Source organism: Sarcophilus harrisii, chromosome X (assembly GCF_902635505.1).
Source record: "Sarcophilus harrisii chromosome X, mSarHar1.11, whole genome shotgun sequence".
NCBI classification, from domain to species: Eukaryota; Metazoa; Chordata; class Mammalia; order Dasyuromorphia; family Dasyuridae; genus Sarcophilus; species Sarcophilus harrisii.
In genome coordinates, this window is record NC_045432.1 from 9,781,893 (window position 1) to 9,802,858 (window position 20,966).

Here is a 20,966-nt window from a genome sequence, read left to right on the forward strand (position 1 = left end):
ATTTTAATTGTGTTTTAGTGATCCTTTGCAGCTTGTGTGCTCTGCAAATATTATTAGCATGCCACACGTATGCTTTTATCCAAAAACTGATAAGATGAGATATTATGTGCTATTAATAGACATAATGTAATATGCATATATTAAAATCAATTTTAGGTGGTTTCCAAACTGAATGAACAGGCCCAAACTGTGGCGTCACCGACCACGTGACTCTCTCTCTTCTTCCCTCCCCTTCCTCCTCAGACCCTGAGTATGCTCACCATCACTTCCAGCATGAACTCCGGCATCTACTTCTGTATTGCTCACAACAAGGTTGGCAGGGACGAGAGAGCCGTGAAGATCTACGTCTCAGGTAATAAAGAATGGGAGTCGGGGCGGGTGCCGAGCAGACGCTTGCGGGCTGCCGTTTGTGCGGCAGGGTTGTGGGGCTGCCAGTCGTCTGTGGTGGCGGCCGTACTCCGGGAGAGAACTGCAGGCCGCAGATTTCAGAGCCGGGAGGGGCCCCGGGTGACATTTTATTGACTTGTTCACATAACAAGGTGAAATGTGAGAACAGATCCTAGTGTCAGGCTTGTGCCCTTTTAAATATAATTATAAAACGTGTTGCCTCTTATGGAGCTCTAGGTTAAAGGCGTTTCATCCCCAGGACCCCCAGTTAAAATAGAAATGTGCTCCAGTGAGCCACGATCAGCCATAAGCCCCTTTGTATGGATTAACTTTCAAGATTGGGTCTAGCTAGCCCTTCAATGTGTGAACAAGACATTTGATACAGATTCTCTGATCTCCTCCTGCTACCTCGGGAGGGAGTTAAGTAACTATGCTAAGGCAAAGCTTCTGAAACTGTGGGTCTCAACCCCAAGAGGGGTCACCTAAGTGAATGGGCGAGTCGGGAAATTCTGATTCGTTATCAGTAAATGCTTGCTTTGTATCCCTTTTTTCTATATCTATATACCCAGGGTTGTGTGAAAATTTCTCAGGTAGGGACAGTTACGTGGCATAGAGCACTGAGCCTGGAGTCAGCAGTACTTGAATTCAAATCCACCCTCAGACACTTGACACTTATTAGTTATGTGACCGTGGGCAAGCCACTTAACCCCAATTGCTGAAGAAGAAGGAGGAGGAGGAGGACAAAGAGGAAGAGAAGGAGGAGGAAGAGGAAAAGGAGGAGGAGGAGGAAGAAAAAAGGAGAAGGAAGAGGAAGAAGAAGGAGAAGGAAGAAGAAGGAGAAGGAGGAGGAAGAAGGAGGAAGAGGGAGAGAAGGATGAGGAAGGAAAAAGAAGGAGAAGGAAGAGGAAGAAGAAGGAGAAGGAAGAGGAAGAAGGAGAAGGAGGAGGAGGAGGAAGAAGAAGGAGGAGGAGGAGCAGGAGGAAAAGAAGGAGGAGGAAGAGGAGGAGGAGGAGGGAGAGGAAGAGGAGGAGGAGGGAGAGGAAGAGGAGGAGGAGGGAAAGAAGGAGAAGGAGAAAGAGGTAAAGGAGGAGGAGGAGGAGGAGGAGGAGGAGAAAAGAAAAAGAAACCAAAAAGAAATTTCTCACGTTAAAAAAGGGTTCGCAAGTGGAAAGAGTTTAAGACTCCTATTCTAAGGTCCCTCTGTCATCCTCTCTTCTGGTGCATGTCTTTTAGCTTCAGCATTCTATGATGATCTAATCAAGTCCCTCTTGGCCTATAAGCATTTTGAGAGTGGAAAAGGAAGTGTGTAGGAATTGAATGTTTAAATAATAAGGTTCACCATACCGAGAGCAAGCTAGACTGAAATGTCAAAGTAGTTAGGCAAGGGGCCCGGGCAAGGCCAGATGAGAATTGTGAAGCCTCGGGAACTTTCAGCTCGGCCCAGTATCTCCCACCACCTGGAGGAGGACGACGGGTGTTTTAGTGTTGTTGGCTGGGATCTAGTAATCACTCCCTAGAACGGAGAGTTCCACTTTCCAAGAGGAGAGATACGTGTCTCACTTCTACTCAATTACTAAAGAAATCATGCCTGACTAATCTCTTAGAATTAGTCAAATATAAATAAGCAGGGAAATAAGGGGTCCAGGGAATACAATTTGTTTGAGAGGACAGGAGTGTGCCAAGAAGCCTCTGTCAAGGTTGCAGACCAAAAGCTATTTTGAAAAGTGGACTCGACGGGGAATCGAAGGAATGTTTCGTTATGGACGGGAACCGGTCTGAAGAGACACAGGGAGGGATAAACACACACCGCACTCATTGAGAAGTGTGAACAGTGGGATCCCTCAAGGATTAAGATGCTTAATATTTAAGATGTTGAAGAAAGAGTAAAGAGCAAAATTCCCAAGCCTGCCGGTGACTCTTGCCTAGTCCTTCCATTCAGGTGGACCCCTAGCCAATAGGGATCCGGCACCAATCGCCAAGCACGGGGCCATGGGAAGGGTCTCCGAGTGCCAGGTGAGCTGCAGGAGGGTTCTGCTAGAAGGGTTGTCTGCAAGGAGAGATGGGAACGCTCTGAGGTTGCAGATCTGAGGAAGTGTTATGGGAGACCTTGTTGGCTCTACCGTCCTTGCACAGGCCTGGAGACAAGGACTACATATGTGGATATTCCAGAGGAAGAAAGGGAGTAGCATCAGATTTGAGATGTGGAGCCCTCAGAGGCCATCTAAGCTAATGCTCTCTTTACTTGCATATAAGAAAAATGAGGCCTGGGGGATAAAGCAGAAGGGACAGATTTACTCCCCATGCCCATTCCTAGTTTGTCAGGGGATGGAGATACAAAGAGAAAATTGGCCTTGGTGTTGAGAAACTCACCTTCTGATAATGCCCCCAGTGATTCCATGGGGCTGCTACAATTCCATAGTCAGTGTTATTGCACATTGAGTGATCACTGGTATGTATGTCATGAGCAGTTTGGCATATGGAAAGAAAAGACCAGAAAATGGCCAAGTGGAGTAGAACATGGTGAACCTAAGCTATGATTTTCAGAAAGATCTGGACTCATCTTTTGGGTCGGTTTGTTTCTTTGTTCGTTTGGGGGCGGGGGGAGGAGGAACAGGACCGGGGCCAACCGTACCTACAATTCCAATGTTAGCATGGGAATTCCCAGTCTGGGATTCCCTTCCATCAATGTAAAGTAAAGCAGCACATGGTCTACTGGGAAGCACTGAGAAATCTCCCAGCTTTGAATGACATTATAAAAGTAGCATAGAAAATAGGGGCTGGTTTTGATCAAGGAAGTGCCGATTCAAGTCCCAGTCAGCTACTTCCTGAAGGTGAGAAGAGAAGTTGCTTCTCCCCCTGGGCCTCAGTTGCTTTATGTGCAAACAGAATGTTAGATGTGATGACCCCCCTAAAGTCCCTCCAGGCTCAAAATCCTAAAATCCTGGAATCCCCACTAAAGCTCATGTTTCTTCTTCTGTGTGTGCCTGAGAAGGAGATGTTATTCTTGGGACTGGACATGTGACAAGCCATAAAATTAATCAGCACGGGCCCTGGTGAGTGATAATTTTATGGTCTAGAAATGATGTTGTTCCAAAAGAAATATTAGGAAGTCCTTTGTGGTTATACAGTCCTGCCCCCCCCCCCCATACTCCTGTTTACCCAGGGAGTACTGACTCTCCTCCTCCCATCATTAGGATCCAAAAAGAAACTTACTTCGCAGTTGTAACATCTGGGACTAGGCACAGATCTTGGGAGTTAAAGACACCATGTTGCACTTGAAGAAACGGGTCCAAGAAATTGGCTGACTTGTCCAAGATCACATGCGTCGTCCCAGAGAGATGTGCGGAGATGGAGTGCTGGTATCCCGGTACTCGTAGGCTCCTTGGGCTTATTGATGGCTTGAGCCTTTTGTGTGCCTTAGGTCACCTGATGTTAGAAGGGACAATCACCCTTTGAGGAAAGGGATTCTTCTTTCTATGTGATAGATGAGGAAACCGAAGTCTATTCCAGCTCCATCCTCAGAGGCTATGGACTACAACTTTTTAGAAGAACCTCACATTCACTAATCCTAGATCTTTTCTTGGGGGCCACCAGTGACCAGTTTTCCTGCTTCTCCCAGAGTCTCATCCCATTCTGGGAGCCAAGTGGCTGCAGGGACGAGGAGGTGGTTGTGAGGCTCGGCTGAGGCTGGTCCTCCATGGCCCCGAAGAGTGATGGGGCTCAAAGAGGACAGGGTGAGGGTGAAGAGAGTGGTATGGGGAAGGCCATGAGGATCTTCCAGGGGCTACTAATCCTACAACAATGTTGATAGGGACTATCAAAAACTAAATAGCCTTTCTCCCCTGTGCTCCAGTCACATCTCATCTGGAGCATTCTATTTTGTTGTGGCTGCCACATTTTAGGAAGGACAAGGAAAGGATCCAGAGTGGAGTATCCAGGGTGGAGAAGCCACAATTGGGGCCACACAAGGATTCCTTCACCTGTGGAAGACAGGATAATGTGATAGCTGTCTTCAAATCTTTGGAGGACTGTCATATGGAGGAAAGCTTTTATGTCCTCTGCTTGGCCCCTAGAAGGCAGCCCTAGGACTAACGGGTCACAGACAAGGAGGCTACTTGAGGCTCGATAGCAGGAAAAAACTGCTCTCCCTCACTGGAGGTCATCAAAATGAGTCTTGTTTGGGGCCACCGGAGAAGGGCATTATTGTTCGGGGACAGGTTCTGGTTGCCAATAAATAACGTTTCTCCCTCCTTCCAGATGTGCCCGGGCATGTGGAAACCCAACCTCAAATCCTGGCGATCGAGGGCCATGATGCACAGCTCACCTGCAGAGCAGCTCGCTACATCTACGATGACCTAGCTTGGTTCAATCCGTCTGGGGAAAGGATTCCTACCTCATGCACTGAGACACAAGTGAGAAAATACTCCATTTCTTTGACTTTGACGATCAGAAATGTGTCCCGCCATCAAGAAGGGCGCTACTCATGCAAAGCCTTGAGCCAGAGGAACACCACGGTCATACTGGAAAGGACCACAAGGCTCTTCACCAGAGGTAAGAGGCCAGGGCAATTTGATCCCCGGGCAGCCTGCCTCAAGGAGAGAGAGTGCCCACTTCTCAAAGGAGTCTGGGATTGGGAGTCAGAAGACTTGGCCTTGGGTTCTGGCCCAACCAGTGATTTGCGGTTTAGTCTTGGGATCTCCCGGTCTTTTTGGAATTCAGTTCCCTCAGTTCCCTCATCTGTAAAATGGGGTAGAGGAAGACTATGTAAACTTTAAAAATCCTTTTGGATGTGGGGTCGGGAAAACCTGTATTCGAATCCTGTCTCAGACACTTCCTAGTTTAGCACTAACTTATCCTCTTGGTCTCAGTTTCTTCATCTGTAAAATGGGGATAATGAATAAGTGAACTTTATTAAACTTTCACTATATGCAAAGCACTGGGGACAAATAGAAAATTATGAGTTCTTGCTCTCAAGAAACTCATTCTAATTTAAGATTATATTAATATAACAAATTTATATAATAATCTAATTTAATAATAATAAAATGTATGACACAGGGTTGTTGTAAAGATTCAAATCTATTTGAATCTTTTCAACACTATATACATACTTTGCAAAACACTATATATAAACCTGGTAAACCTTGAAGCGTTATATAAATGCTATTATTATTATTATCATTTCCTTAAGCTTATACTCCAAGCATTAAAGCCCAAACATTGAACAATGCTCCCTGCTCCTCACTCCAGCGTTAGTCGACAACACGATTGTCAGTTGCCATTCACGGGGACTCGGGGTAGATTTTTCCGAAATGTTGGCATGATTTGAAGGAGTACACTGGGAATTTCAAACTGATTGAAGAACATGACTTCCCTTGCCGGGTAATACGGGTACTGCTCATTGAACTAATAGGCAAGTCGCAGGAACTGGCTTTCAATTCCAGTTCTGTTACTTGCTGGTTCTATAATCCAGGGCAATAACCACATCCCTTTGGGTCTCGAGCTCCTCATCTGTAAAATAAGTGGATTGGACCAGACAGCTTCTGAATCTCTCCCAGCTCTAGATCCATGATCCTACATATGATCCTGGAGTTCCTACCCTTCTCTGGGCCTCAGTTTCCCTTTCTGTCAAAGGGTGGCATTGAACTAGATTGAAGCCTCTGAAGTCCTTTCCAGCTGTGGATTTCATGAGTCTGACTGAACGAGCCTGCTAGAGCAAATGGCAAAGAGTATCTGGATCTTGAGATGAGGATGGATTGGAAGATATCTCGAATGTCAGCAGCTAGGGAGTACCTCAGGACAGAGGATGCCGAGTATGGAGTCAGGAAGGCCTGAAAATGTGGCCTCCCATGCATGTTAGCGGTATGACCCTGAACAAGTCACTTTACCACTTCCTGCCTCAGTTTCCTCCACTATAAAAGAGGGATAATATGCAAGAATAAAATGAAATAATATTCATAAGGTGTTTTGCAAAACTTAAAACAGTATTTAAGTGCTAGCTGCTATTGTTATTAATGATGATTATTAATGATGAATTATCACTAGTAATTAGTTACAGCTAACATTTATATAGCACCTATTGCATGTCAGACACTGACCTAATCACTTTACAAATGTTACCTCATTTAATCCTCGCAGTAACCATGGAAGATAGGTACTATTATTATCTCCATTTTACAGTTGGAGAAACTGAGGCACACAGAGTTAACGGGATTTGCCTGGGGTCACACAGCTAGTAGGTGTCTGAAGCCACACTTGAACTCGGTTCTTCCTGTTTCCAGGCCCACTGGGTACCCACTTGCCCTGATAATGATAATATACTAATAATCCATGTTTGTTCCCTCTCTTTGCAGAAAAAGTTGCCCCTTATGTCATAGAGAACCTCACAGACCTGGACGTGAACAGCAGTGGCAAGATTGTGCTACAGTGTAAAGTGGGGGGCACTCCGACACCTGGCATCACTTGGCTGAAGAACGGAAATGCCATCCTGCCAGCCTCAGGTGCGGCCACAGGGCTTCACACGTGGCCACCAAGGCAGCCCATTTGTCTGAAGGAGGCCCTGTTTGCATAGCCTGCCTTAGGGAGTTTTCAACTGTGAAACTCCCCCTCTGTTTTCCTAGAGGTTAAATACCAGGATGCCTCACTTCACAAATGCTCCTTTTCGAGCATTTCCAGGTCACCCCTTCGCCTGGCTGCCTCTTTCTAATACTCAGGGCCTGTAAGAGCTCAGCTTAAATTCTCTGGCTCCAGTTTGCTGCACAATTTGCAGCTCTGCTCATTTGGACGCTCCGGCTCTGCAAAACAACTTCTAGCAGATCCCAACCCAGGTTACCCATCAGTCCCTTCCAGGGGAACTTGGCATTGGGATCCAGCTCTATTGTAATCACTCGGGCAATAAGCATTTATTAAAACACTCACTGTATGTGCCCAGACTGTGCTAGGCCCTTAGGGATATGGTGACAGAAAGGAAATAGCCTCTGCCCTCAAGAAGTTTGCCTTCTAATGGGAACGACAGCTTGTACATAAATAGCAGGATTGCCATCTGGGGAATTCCATTGGCTCTTTTCCATAGTGGGCGTCCTCTGGTTGAGGGGCCCTCGATTCATTCAGTCTGTCAAAAAACATTTGTTGGGTACCTGCTGTGTGCAAGACACTGCCCACAAAACGGCCGATCTACAGAGACAGCCTTTAGAGTACTAGGCCTGAAATCAGTAAGATCGGAGTTCAAATACTGCCTCAGACACTTTTTAGATGTATTGACTCTTGACAAGACACAACCACAGTTGATCTGACCTTTTTCATCTGTAAAATGAGAACAAGAATAGCACATACCTCCCAGGACTGTTGAGAAGTTCAAATGAGATAATGCATGTAAAATGCCTTACAAGCCTTAAGACATTATGAATGCTGATTATTATTATTACATTCTGCTGGGAAGAAGCATATGGATAGGGCTAAGTCAGTACAAGATGTATATGGAGTCAATCCAGAGAACATTTAGTGGGGGAGAGGACTAATAGCTGAGGAAAGCATTTGGGCCTCCCTCTATAAGAGAACGTCAGAGGGCTGTGTTTGGATAGCAGATGTTCAAGCAGCAAGCATTTATTAAGCACCAATGGCATACAGGCCCTGGGGGACATAGAAGGTCAGATAAGACCAGATCTCATCTTCATGGAGTATAAATTAGAAAGCCTGTCAGGAAAAAAAGACACAGAGATGATGACAGCATACAATTTTAGGTGATAAGTAGAATAGAGAGATGGTGATGGTGTTCAGTCATTTTTCAGTTGGCTTCCACTCTTTGTGACCCCATTTAGAGGTTTTCCTGGCAGAGATGCTAAAATGGTTTGCCATTATCATCTCCAGCTCATTTTACCTAGGAGGAAATTGAGACAAACAGGCTGAAGTGACTTGCCCAGGGTCACACTTCTAGTAAGTATCTGAGGCCACATTTGAACTCGGTTCTTTCTGACTCCAGGTCTAGAGTGCTATCCATTGCAGCGCCACCTAGGATCCTAGAGAATGATAAAGTGTTAAGTGTCTTTGGGTAAGGCCTATAGCCTCTCTGGGGCCTCAGTTTCCTCCTCTGTAAAAGGAGGGAATTGGACTAGCTGGCCTCTGTGGTTCAGGGAGATGGTAGGATTATCTGTCGAGTAGAGCTAAGAATCCTTCCCTGCCTACTCTGAAAGGTGATTAAGGTCTAAGGCCCATGAAGGTCATCTGTCGGGTTGGTTAGTGGCATTATCATGATGGATGCCAAGGGGGCAGTGAATATATTAGCAGCCTGGGGGAGGTCCTCAAGCCCTCGGGTCGCTGTTGGCCTCTTCCCTTTGCAGCTAGATCGGGAAACAGAAATCTAGCTCTGTGAGAGGACTGATGGTCAGGGGTTGGCAATGGAGAGAGGAAAAAATTCACTAAAGCCTCATTGGCCTGGGAATGTCCTTCTCTGGTGGTGGAATCTCCACTTTGGTAGAGTCCCTCGGGAAGAGTTGAGCTCCTGGTACCAAGGAGCTCCCATCCGGCTGTTCTATCACTAAGGGGCCAATGCTTGTTACAGGCATCTCCTTGGAGAACGACACCCTGGTTATCGAACGAGCTAAGAAGAATGATGAAGGCACCTACCAGTGCGAAGCCACCAATGAAATAGGACAAGTCAGTACCTCAGCCTTTATTACCGTGGCAGGTGAGTTGGTACCTCGGGCCTACAAGAACCTCACATGGACTCACTTGGAATTCCCAGCATTCAGTTACGTAGCATGAATCCCTACCTTTGCCTCCTTCTGAAACAGGACTTCTAGGAATTTTGAAATTTAGGAATAGTAATTTAGGAATAAAATAGGGACATTTAACTGGATGAATCACAGGATGAATAAATGCAAAGTCACAGAATGAATGAATGAATGCAAAACAGAATGGATGAATGCAAAAAAAAATCATACATTTGGGGGAGGGGAGGTGTGGAACCTGTGACGAGAACATGGCTCACATGCACACACACAGTTGCAGTAACATCTGTGAAGTCAAATTTGCCTCTTTGCATTTGCACCTCTCATTACTCTTGCCTGTTACCTAAACTTTGAGCCTTTGTTCTAGAGATTGGAGACTCTGGGTTTTATATACTGGCACTTTCTTGGATCTGCCTCCTATGAACTTCTGGATATCTCAACTGCTATTCTCCTTCCTTCATTATGACTATTGTCTGTTGTGGTAAGAGAAAGCAGTTGTCGTCCTCCAATGAATCGTTTATGAGCTCCGGAAGCTATTGGATGAGTGATCAGTAAAGGTTATAGCCAGTTTGTGATTCCCTGCTTAGGGGAATTGAGGCAGAATTGAGAGCGAGACAAGTTCTCAGCTGGGATCTAGACAACAGTCACTCGTCTATGATCAGAATCCAAACAAAATTCATCCTGTTCTCCATGTCAGTTGAGATTTTGAGCCTTGGTTTGTTTTTTTTAAATAGTGTTTTATTTTTCCTGATTTTTCCAAATACATGCCAAGAGAGTTTTCAACATTCACCTTTGGGTTCCAAATTTTGGTCCCCCTCTCCCTTCCTTTTTTCTCCCCAAGACGGCAAACAATCCAGTATAGATTAAACATGTGCAATTCTTCTAAACGTATTTCCATTTTCATCATGCTGTGCAAGAAAAATCAGATCAAAAGGGAAAAAAACACAAGAAAGAAAAAAACCCCAAACAAACAAACAACAAAAAAGTTGAAAATCCTATCCTTTGATCCACATTCCGTCTCCATAGTTCTCTCTCTGCATGTGGCTGGCACTTTCCAACCCAAGTCTACTGGAATTGCCTTGAATCACCTCGTTGTGGAAAAGAGCCACATCAGAGTTGATCATCACATAATCTTGTTCTTACTATGTATAATATTCTCTCAATTGATTTACTTCACTCAGCATCAGTTCCTGTGAGTCTCTCCAGGCCTCTCTGAAATCATCCTGCTGATTGTTTCTTACAGAAAAATAATATTCCATGACATTCACATTATTCAACCATTCCCCAGTTGAGGGGCATCTACATGGTTTCCAGTTCCTTGCCATCCTATTAGCCTTGTTTTTTAAGCTTTTTAAATTTGCAGATTATTTTTACCATATTGTGGTCACTTGACAGTCCCACCCAATTTCTTTTCTCCACAAGTCCCAGCCCATCTACTCTCTCTCTGAGATTAGTCGCTTCTCTTTGACCAATTCGTTTTGCCCACCAGTTTACTTTACTTGATTAAATGCTGAGTTCTAGTCTTAATTCTTCCCTTAGGTGTGTGGCCTTGGGCAAGGGCCTTCCCTTAGGATCTGAGGGTCTCTATTTTCTCCTCAGTGAAATGAGGAAATTAGACTCAACGAACCTCCAGGTCCCTTGTGGTTCTGAATCCTCTCATCATCCCGCCTTCCAGACAGGAGTTGTCTTCTCTGAAGTTCCTGTCATTTGACATAAAAAGCCAAGCTGACACTCAGTAAATATCAATTCACTGCCATATTCTCACACCCACCCATATGTACACGTCAACATCCAGGGTTGGCACCCGGGACTACTGGTAGACATGTGGCACCCAGGTAGCTTTCAGAAGGCTACATTTTGGTCCCATCTGCGCTAGCCTGAATTTGTGGCTTTTATCCACTCCTTTGCTGCTGCCCCATTCATAGGTTCGGAGGAGCGTTCCAGCGTTGAGGTCATCATCCTGGTTTGTACTGGCCTGGCAGCCACCCTCTTCTGGCTCCTCTTGACCCTGGTCATCCGAAAACTCAGAAAGGTATGAAGGAAGCACTGAAAGGGCAGAGTTGAGGCAACCGGGTGTATGTTGCCAGAGACCCCTGAAAGAGCTTTGGCAGAAGGTGGGTTGGAAGACTGCTTGGGAGAGAGACATCTGGTCCGGGACCTGCCTCATACTCTAGCGGTGTGACCCCGGGAAAGTAATTTTATCCTTGTTCACTTCCAGCCTCCCAGGGCTATATGAGGACCAGATGAGATGGGCTTTGTAAATGTCATAAACACAGTCAGTTTTATGACTATTCGCTGCTACTCTTTTCTAACATGTGGGTTGGATGGCTCAAATCTTTCACCAAGTGGTAAATGATGTTTCCCCCGACTCTTTTTCCCTCCCAAGGGCAAGAACAGTTTGTAAATCCCTCTTGCTGTGTTAAGGATCCCATAAAAGAAAAATTTTAGCCAACAGTAAAGAGGGTCAGAGCTCAGCCAGTCAACTCACTTACTGAGCATCGTTTTGGGTTTGAGGAAAGACTATACCGCACGGGGCTTCAGAAAGCAGGCAGGGACTAGCAAAGAATGCCTTCAATAACATCGCCAATCTCCTTGGAGATGGGAAAACCCCAGAATTTCAGAACTGGACAGCTCTTAGAATACAGAATCTTCAAGTAAGAGGGACCTAGAACACGGTGTATTAAAACAGCCAGGGTTTTAGTACCTAGAATGTCAGAGATAGGAGGGACCTTAGAACACAGAATATCAGAATGGGATGAGACCTTTGAAGACTTTAAGAACACAGGCCGGCAGAGCTAACTCCTTCCCACCACGGCTAGGACACCGTTTGGCTTCGGCCCGCCAAGCCACTAGTGAAGGGAGAGGGAACAGGAGTGACCTGGTTTTCTTTCTTGCCTTGCAGCCGGATGCCCCTGACATCAAAACAGGTTATCTCTCCATCATCATGGACCCTGAAGAGGTGCCTCTTGACCAGCAATGTGACCAAGTGCCTTACGATAGCAACAAATGGGAATTCCCCAGAGATCGCTTAAGGCTGGGTAAGCTACCCATCCTCTTCTCTTCCCCTCCCAGCCTCTTGTTAAGGAGTCCAGAGGGGGGGCAAAGGAGGAAGGAGCTAAGTATCTGGTGGCACCCTTGAGTGGGGACGAATCTGTGTTGTGTGTCCTTGGCCGAGAGCCCTTCCCATTTACCAGAGACCTGTCGCTTACCTCCCTCTGAGGGAAGGACTGTGAGTATTCGTTCCTGTTCTCGTTTTGCAGCCGAGGAAACTTAGGCTCATATCAGACAAGCATCCCCGAAATGAGACCTCTCAAATATAGCCAAGCCCAGGCTTGGGCTGAGGATGGCTGGAGTGCTTTCTCATATCTGGAGAACACTGGAGGCCAGGCTTACTCTCTAGATGTGCCATGATCTTTAGGCTATGGAGAGGAAGTTCCCCGGGGTAAAGTCCCGTCTCTTCTGCTGACTTGCTCTGTGACCTTAAGTGCGCCCCTTTCCCCCTGGGCTTCAGTTTCTTTTGTAAAATGTGACATTTCAGTGGCTTGAGAATGAGAAGATCTGAATTCAAGTCCTACTTCTGTTACCTGTGGTTCTCTTGGCCTCACTTTCTTCTTCTGTAAAATGGGGAGATTGGGCCAGCCGCCCTCGGCTCTAGAGGTCTCTAAATTCCTGAGATGTGCCCCTGCCATTTAAAGCCTCAGGGGGACTCTTTCTGACCCCCGGCTGTCTGCTCAGGTAGTTTCTACATCTGCTTGGTGTCTGGGCTGCATGGATGGGGCTGCTGTTGTAATGTGCCAATGATCGCTGCTCCCTTGGAGCTTCCCCGCTTCCTGCTGCTCATTCTCCCCTCTTGCCCCTGAAGGGAAGACCCTGGGTCACGGTGCCTTTGGGAAGGTGGTGGAGGCATCCGCCTTTGGCATCGACAGATCTTCAACCTGCAAAACCGTGGCTGTGAAAATGCTGAAAGGTAATGTTTTCCTTGGCTACTCCCCAGGGGGACCCTTGCTGAGGAGGCTGGGCACGAGTGGGCTACAAGAACTTTGGAAGGTAGAGAACTGAGGGGCCAAACATCTTTATGCTCACACTACTGGTGGGAACAGGCTCGCCTTCCGTTCTAATTTCCTGCTGCGTGCAGGACCCTGCGTTAGCCAAAGCAGGGGATTGTTCGGCATTACAGTGCATAGAGCTCCAGGCCCGAGTCGGGAAGACCCAAGTTCAAAAGCTGCCTCAGATACTTTATCCCTGTGGACTCTAGGCAAGTCACTTTACCTCTGTCTGCCTTAGTTCCTCCAATTTTAAAATGAAGATAACACTAGTATATACTTTCCAGTGTCATATCGTGAGGATCAAATAAGTTAGTGATTGCAAAGTGCCTGGTGTAATGCCTGGCACATAGTAGGTGTTCTATAAATGTTATTATTGTTATTACCATGACAATTGTTATGCTGTTGGCCCTATGGATGTCAGCTGACAAAGCAGGACAAACAGGCCCCCCATGGAGTCACTTTAAAGCTTACACCCCAGCAAGAGAAGTGACCGTTGTCCAAACGAGAGAGGCAATCTGGGTTTGATTCAGAGATATTAGTGAATCCATCTTGGAGCTGGAAGTTTCCATCCCTTACCGGGTCAAGAAGTTCCTCTGCATAAACACTGACAAAAGAGTCATTCAGCCTCCACTGGAAGCTTCCTCCCTTCCCCTCCCTTTTCCTCCCTCCCCCTCTCCTTTCCTCCTCCCCTTCCTCCCTCCCCCCCAAACTCCCTACAGCCCACAGCCCAGAAAAGGCATCCATTGTGTTGTTTAAAAGCCCAGTCAGGCAGCGCATCCCAAAGCACTTTCCTGCAGGGAGCCCAAAACCCACAAATGAAGGAAGTGAGAAGAATTGCTCACTCCTTGCAGTAGGGGAGCCTAGGAAAAGGTGCACCCCAACAACATCCAGGCTTCTTTTCGATGCCGACTCTGGCTTTCAGGCCAGTGAGACTGGGATGGAATTGAGCACATGCAACATTTCCTTTTTGCCCCATCAAAGTGCTCTTCAGCAAAACACGGGAAGCAGCTACAATGGTCTGCTTTGGGCAGAGCAGGGGAGGAGGCAAGCCTGAATGGTTGGAGACGGAGAGTTCCACCCCCCCCCCCAAGGCAGTTGACCTCAGTTCTACGTTCTGTTCTGCACTAACCAGCAGCAGGGCTTGGGACAAGTGACTTTACTCCTCTGGGACCTCAACTTCTTCTTCTCTGAAATGAGGGGCCGAGGGTGGGGCTTAGATGATATTTAAGAGCACCTCTCTCCAGTTCTGACCTTGCTTGTTCTAAGGTTCCCCTGCCAGCCCTAGTTCTTGCTCTGTGGAGTAGTGGCTTCTTAGCATATAGAATGTTAAAACATATCCAAATTTTGATATAAGGACCAGCTGAAATGGATAAGCGCAATATTGAGCTAAGAGACGATATTAATCTCGTATCCTTACTCCATCTGTTGGTTTTAAAGCAACATTTAAAAACCGGAGAAAGAAATCCCTCTTCCCATGGTTCCTTAGCATCAAGGGCCACTGCAAACCCTTCCGCTTGGGTGGCAGAAGCCCCTTCCCTGGTGGTCTTGCAACCAGTATCTTCTGACATTGGGAAAGGGACTTATTTAGATTGGTGGCTCTCTTGGGGGGGTGTAATTAATTGGTTTTCCCAAACTATAAAGGCCATGTATTTGATGACCTCTTCTAACCTCTCTCCTGACCTGAAAGGGTTAAGCACAGAGGAAGCCATCACGGAGGCATTCTAAGGAAGGAAAGAGGAAAAGGACTTGAGGCCCAGGATACAATCTGAGCTCCTATCACTGTCAGGCCAGTGGGCCCCAAGTCACTATCTGTTTATGGTATTGTTTTCTGAGTACAACCACTAATCATCAGATGTTTGTGTTCAGGCCCTTCCTGCTGGCATCCTCAGTTGGTCTGTAAACAGGATCTGAGATGCTCCCCCATCCCCCAGCAGCCCAGACAAACAAACATCCCTTTTGCTAATCATGGCTGTTCGGGGGCCTTTTTGCAGAATGTGCAACGTCCAATGAGTGCAAGGCCCTGATGTCAGAGCTCAAGATCCTCATCCACATTGGCCACCACCTGAATGTGGTCAACCTGCTGGGAGCCTGCACCAAACCTGGAGGTAAGAGTTCCGAGAGTGGAGACATATCCCTCCCTCTCAACCGCAAAGTATGATGGACGACCAAGTTCTAGGGCCAGGAGTGCTTGGTTGGAAGTTAGAGGGCCTGACTTCAGCTTACAGCTCTGCCACTTATTTATTATCTGGGTGACCCTGAGTAAGTCTGCCTTAGTTTCCTTCTATGTAAAGGGAGGCAATTGATCTATATGACTCATTAAGTTTGAACGCTATGATCCTATGATCCCTAAGAGCCACTGTCCCTTCCAAGATAACCTCCCATTCAAAACAGGATTCCTTGCTCCTTTCCAATGCACCCCCCAAATGAACCATGTCATGCCCAGCATAAAGCATCAAAATGATTAAGAGGTAGGGCCATGGATAGTCATCTTCAAAATCATAGGCTTAGTCTATAGAACTCTATTCTCCTGCCTCTCGTTACGTCTACAGAGATGAAAAGAAGTTCTACGTGCCTAAGAAATGGCTCCTTCTTCACCTTTGTGTCCCCAGTGCCTGGCACATCATAATCTCTCACTAAAGGTTTATTAATTGCTATCTTGATAGAAGAGGCAGCGTGTTGGAAGAAATAGTAGACTTGTAGGAAGAAAGCTAATTTCCCAACAGTGTGTTGTCAGGGTTAGTATGATGAGCTTGAGGTCAGAAGAAATTTGAGTTTGACTTCCACCTTGGACACTTACTAGCTTCAGTTACCTCATCTATAAAATGGGGGTGATATCTAGAGTTTGCCTGTTAGGGTTGCCTTGGGGGCCAGTGAAGTCGTGTGTGTCAATTAGCCCTAAAGAAATGCCCATGATGAGGATGATGAGGATGTCCCCTCCCTGCCACTAACAGTGTGAGCCTCGTCATCTTTCTAGCCTCAGTTTCTTAGACTATAAACTGGGGATACCAGTCTGCTGGGCTGCTTTTTAGGGTTGTTGGGAGGAAAGAGCCTTGTAACCACCCACATTTTTGAAGGTTTTATCCACTGTCATAGCCATAGTGTGATGGAAAGAGTGACAGGGTTGGGATTAGAGGACAAGGGCTTGAATTCTAGCCTGTCACTTGGTGTTTGTGTGGACCTTTGGACTTGTAACTTCATTTGTCTAGACCTCAGCCTATCTGTAAAATGAGGGATTTGAAAATATTTAGCCTGAAGAGAAGAAAAGGCTCAGGGATGGGGGTGGGGGAAGATGGGACATGATAATCGTGTTCAGGTACTCAAAGGCCTGTCTTGTGGAGGGGAGACAGGCAATAAGAGACAGAGACAGAGAAAGGCTGAACCTTTGCTGGCCCTGCCTCCAGTGCCTCGCCATCCTCTTGAAGTCTACTTTCTGCTGCTCCTCAAGGCCCTCAATGTTGGCTTCATCTAGCCTCCATGGTCCCCACCTCATGGCCACCCTCACCCTCCCTAGTCTCTGTGACCTGCCTTTTCCTGTCCCTTCCACCCCCACCCTCTCCTAAGCTTCCTTTTTGTGACTCCTGATCTGCCCCTTCTGCAGAGGATGGCAGCATCCCAAGACTGGGGCCCTTCCCCTTCGTCCTCTCCCTGGTCTGGTCTGCAGTCTCCATGAGCTCTGTGCCTGTCTCTCCCCTTAGACTCTGGCCTGTGGCACCGCCGGCCTCTGCCTTTGTGCTCACAAGCAGTTCAAGCTCTCCTCTTTGTTCCAAACATGGCCATTTTTGTGGAAGGCACCCCCCCCCCTTCTAGTCATCCATGCCGGAAACCTTGCACTCACCCTTGCCTCTTGTTTCCTCACTCTCACCTCCGGTGTCCAGCCAGCCGCCAAGTCTTGTTGATTCAGCCTCCCGAATATCTCTCCAATCCAAGTCCCCATCCTGCCTGAATCCTCCAGCTTTTCTCACCTGAACTATTGTAACAGCCTCCCAATGACTAACCCATCTCCTTTCTGTCCTAGTTCCTCTTCCCCATGCCTACATTATGTTCAATGTGCTTCACTGTACCAGACCCTGTGCTCAATACTGGGGATACAAAAAGAGGCCAGAGACAACTTTAAAGGTGTCCACAGTCAAGCGGAAGAGATGACCTGCAGACAATTATGTAAAAACATGCCATACGTGGGAGCAACAGGAAGTAATCAACAGAGAGGAAGCCTTAGGATGAAGGGGGGGCCTTCCTGTAGGATTTCCTGTAAAAAGTGGGATTTGAGCTTTGACTTGAAGACAGCCAAGGAAGCTAGGAGGCTGAGGTGAGGAAGGAGTGCATTCTAAGCAGAGGGGCCAAGAAGGCAGTCTAGTCCAGTGTCTAGGCAGAGGGAGTCAAGAGATGATGTAGGACCTTGTTGGAGGAAGAATGGGAGCAGGAGATAAGATGTAAGATGATTGGAAAGGGCAGGCTGAGAAACGGTCTCATCAGGCATTGCCCCCCTTGCTCATTGCCTGTGGAGGGTCAGACTTTCAGCCAGACCAGTGTCCTGGGGGAGCGGCTATTCCCAGGGTTCGCTGACTCACAGTCCTGAGTCATCTCTGCCTATGGCAGATGAGCTGGGGGTGGATAAGAGTTCCACTGTGGAGTTTTTCTCAAGTGTAAAGAAAATGGATTCTAAAGGATGTCCCTGAGGACCATGTTTGAGTAGCTGGGTGACTCAATAGCAGGTCCCACATCCATCCATCATGGAGGCTGTTGTAGGAGGCTGAGGACATCCTGGTCATGAGAGGCCACAAGGAAGGGAAGCTCCTGCACAGATGTGTCATTGTGACTAAAAGATATTATACTTGCAGGTGAAATAATAGCCCTCCAAATATCCCCCAATTTATGTAATGTTCTCTTTTGGGGGTTTGGGGGTCTCTGGGAACAGCCTTCGTTTCAGCTCAGTAATCACCACAAGAACAGTCCAGATCCTTTATTGTCTCCTTCAAAGTCTTGCCTCCTTTCCTGGGGTCCGGTTAGCTTTCTTAGAGGCCTGTCTCTCTCCTTGGTTCCGAGAGCTTGAGCTCCCGCCTGTCTTCTCTGCCCTTTGAATCTCTCCCTGAATCAATCCTGGCTGAGGCTCCCGGCTTATATGCGCTACCCTGAGTATAAGCCAATCATTATATGACTAGGGGAGACCATTATTTGTTGTAAGATTAAATCAATCATATGGAACCCTGCTAAACTAGATAAACATTGTCTCATCAGTTCCACTGACTTAGCACCTTGTAAGAATCCCTTGTTTCAAGTTCAGAGTTCTGGCCCATAACAAATCTGGGCAGTGAGGAGCATGCATCTAATGGGGCTCTGCTGTATCCAGGCAACACACCCACAGCAGCATCTCTCCCTAACCACTGAGCATCTTTGCTCTGAGCAGTGGGAACTGAGACAGCAGAAAAATCACCTTCAGCCTCTCTTCTTTCCTGTTCTGAAGCTTGACTGTGCCAGCTCAAGAAGACCATCCTCCCATCAGTAGTGACATATCCTGGGCCCACGCGTCCTTGGTGATGTGCCTGGCACACTTCCCTAGTGGGGCCCTGTACCCTGCGGCTTGAGAAGGAGAACTCTAGAGTAGGTATCCCCAGCTCAGAGAAGCCAGAGCAGGCCCACATCGGCAGGTCCTGAGGATTCAAATCAACTTCAGCAAGATACTCTGGCCCATTCCCTTATCCCCCCCTGGCAAAAACAGACTAGTTGCAGTGGTGACCAGGAGCTAGGTGGGGAGGCCTCTCAGTGGGGAGAGAGTACCATGGAGACAACTTCCAGCCCTCATCCTTTATCCAGCTTCTAGGCCCGAAGTACACTTCTCCAGAGGTTACTTCACCCTCACAAAACTTCAGAGTTGGAAAGAACCCCAGTGGTTCAGTCATACCTGAGCCATACCCCCCGGGACAATATGGCCATCCAGCTCTGTACTGATGAAGGGGAGCCTCCCAGGCAGCCCAGTTCACCTAGGGATCCTCCTATTGGGAGGAGGGTTTTCTGAACACCAGGCCTAAATTTACTTCAGTATTTCCCTAGTTTCTGCCCCTCTTTCCCATGAAAGCCTTTCAGATCTTTGAAGGCAGCAATCCTGTCTCCCCTAACCCTTATCTCATTCCAGACTGAGCAGGCCCATCTCCTTCAATTGACGGGGACTCGGGCCCCTTCACTAAACTTTGTGCCCTCTTCTGGGTGCCCTGGGTACTAAGCAATAGCCTCTCCTGATATTTTACACACAGAACTGAACACAGTATATAGTAAGGTCGGACTAGGACACAGGACAGTGGGACTAACAGCTTTTTGTTCTAGGAACACGGATAGATGATTCTCTTTATGCAGCCCAAGGTCATATGAATGTTTTCAGCTGCTATATCTTCTGGCTGACTCATAATCTTATTATTTTTATTCACAGCACCAAAGCTAGGTGTACAATACTTCAGGGCTTGCAAAGCTCTTTGCAAACATTTCAGTTGATCCTCACAACAAGCCTGGGAGGTGGCTGCAATTATAACCTCCGTTTTATAGTAGAAAAAACTGAGACAAGCACAGATTGAGTCACAGGGTCACATAGCTAGAATTTTAGTTGAATCTTGGGTGAATTTAAACTCAAATCTTCCTGACTCTATGCTTAGTTGTCTGTTCACCACATCTAAGATCAATTGTCTATAGAATGATTAGAAACATTTACAGTGCCTTAATAATAATAATAATAACAACCTGCATTTATGTATTGCTCTAAGGGTCCCAGAACACTTTTCAGATGTGATCTGTTTCATGATCCTCCCAAGAACCCTGGTGGGAGATCAGTGATATTATGATCCCCATCTTACAGATTAAGGAGACTGAGGTTTTGCTTTGCGTAGGATCACACAGCTAGGAAGTATCTGAAGCCACTCAGAACTTGGGGTTTAGAGCTTTTTCCATTGTGCCACTAGTCACCTCTAACTGTTGAACATAGATTCCACAAAACAGCCAGATTGTCAAACTGCTATCTAAGTAGATCTCCCCTACATATCCTTGTGACATTGATTTTTTAAACCCAACTGTAAAACTTTACTTTTATTTTCATTGAATTAGCTCTTCATAGATTCAACCCAAAGCTGTACCCCAAAGGTCCTGAATCTTTTTTGTATCCTGGACCCCTTTGGCAGTCAGGCTGGTGAAGCATAGGGAATCCTTCTCAGAAATATGTTTTTAAATGCAGAAAATAAAATATACAGAATTATTTTTGTTACATCTAACTCTTTGTGATCCCACTTGTGGTTTTCTTAACAAAGATACTGGAGCAGTTTCTCATTTCTTTCTCCAACTCATTTTACAGATGAGGAAACTGAGGCAAGCAGGGTTAAGGGAATTTTCCTGGGTGTCTGAGGTCATTTGAACTCAGGCCTTCCTGACTTCAATCCCAATGTTCTTATCCACTGCAGCATCACCTACCTACCCCTACGCAGAATTATAAATTGTGATTTAAATTCAAATATAATTTAAATATATCACTTCTATATTTACATTATATACTTTTATATTATCTAAGTTCATTTAAATAAATTATAAAATATAAGTTATGTTGAAGTTCAGTTATTCAATTTTTTTTTTTAAAAACAAGTCACAGACCCCAATAAGAACTTGTGCTCTAGTCCATTGAGATCTTGACTGTCATCATCTGAGTTAGCTCTTCCTCCCATCTCCATGTCTTCTATAAGTATGACAAACACATCATCTAGGCCTTTACTCAAGTCATTAGTAAAAATATTAACTAGCACAGGGCCAACCTCAAGTCCCTGGGCACCCCACTAGA

At 46.4% G+C, this 20,966-nt stretch overlaps 1 protein-coding gene across 1 annotated transcript in view; it reads left to right on the forward strand.

Annotated features, from left to right (window-relative positions):
* Positions 1–20,966, forward strand: part of LOC111721579 (vascular endothelial growth factor receptor kdr-like) — a 181,784-nt gene that overhangs the window by 124,548 nt on the left and 36,270 nt on the right. Inside the window, exons 12-19 of the mRNA XM_031944963.1 lie at positions 244–352; positions 4,645–4,938; positions 6,741–6,887; positions 8,945–9,070; positions 11,039–11,145; positions 12,016–12,151; positions 12,976–13,080; positions 15,151–15,264. Coding sequence (XP_031800823.1) covers positions 244–352; positions 4,645–4,938; positions 6,741–6,887; positions 8,945–9,070; positions 11,039–11,145; positions 12,016–12,151; positions 12,976–13,080; positions 15,151–15,264 — 1,138 coding nt within the window. The remainder of the gene's footprint in view (positions 1–243; positions 353–4,644; positions 4,939–6,740; positions 6,888–8,944; positions 9,071–11,038; positions 11,146–12,015; positions 12,152–12,975; positions 13,081–15,150; positions 15,265–20,966) is intronic.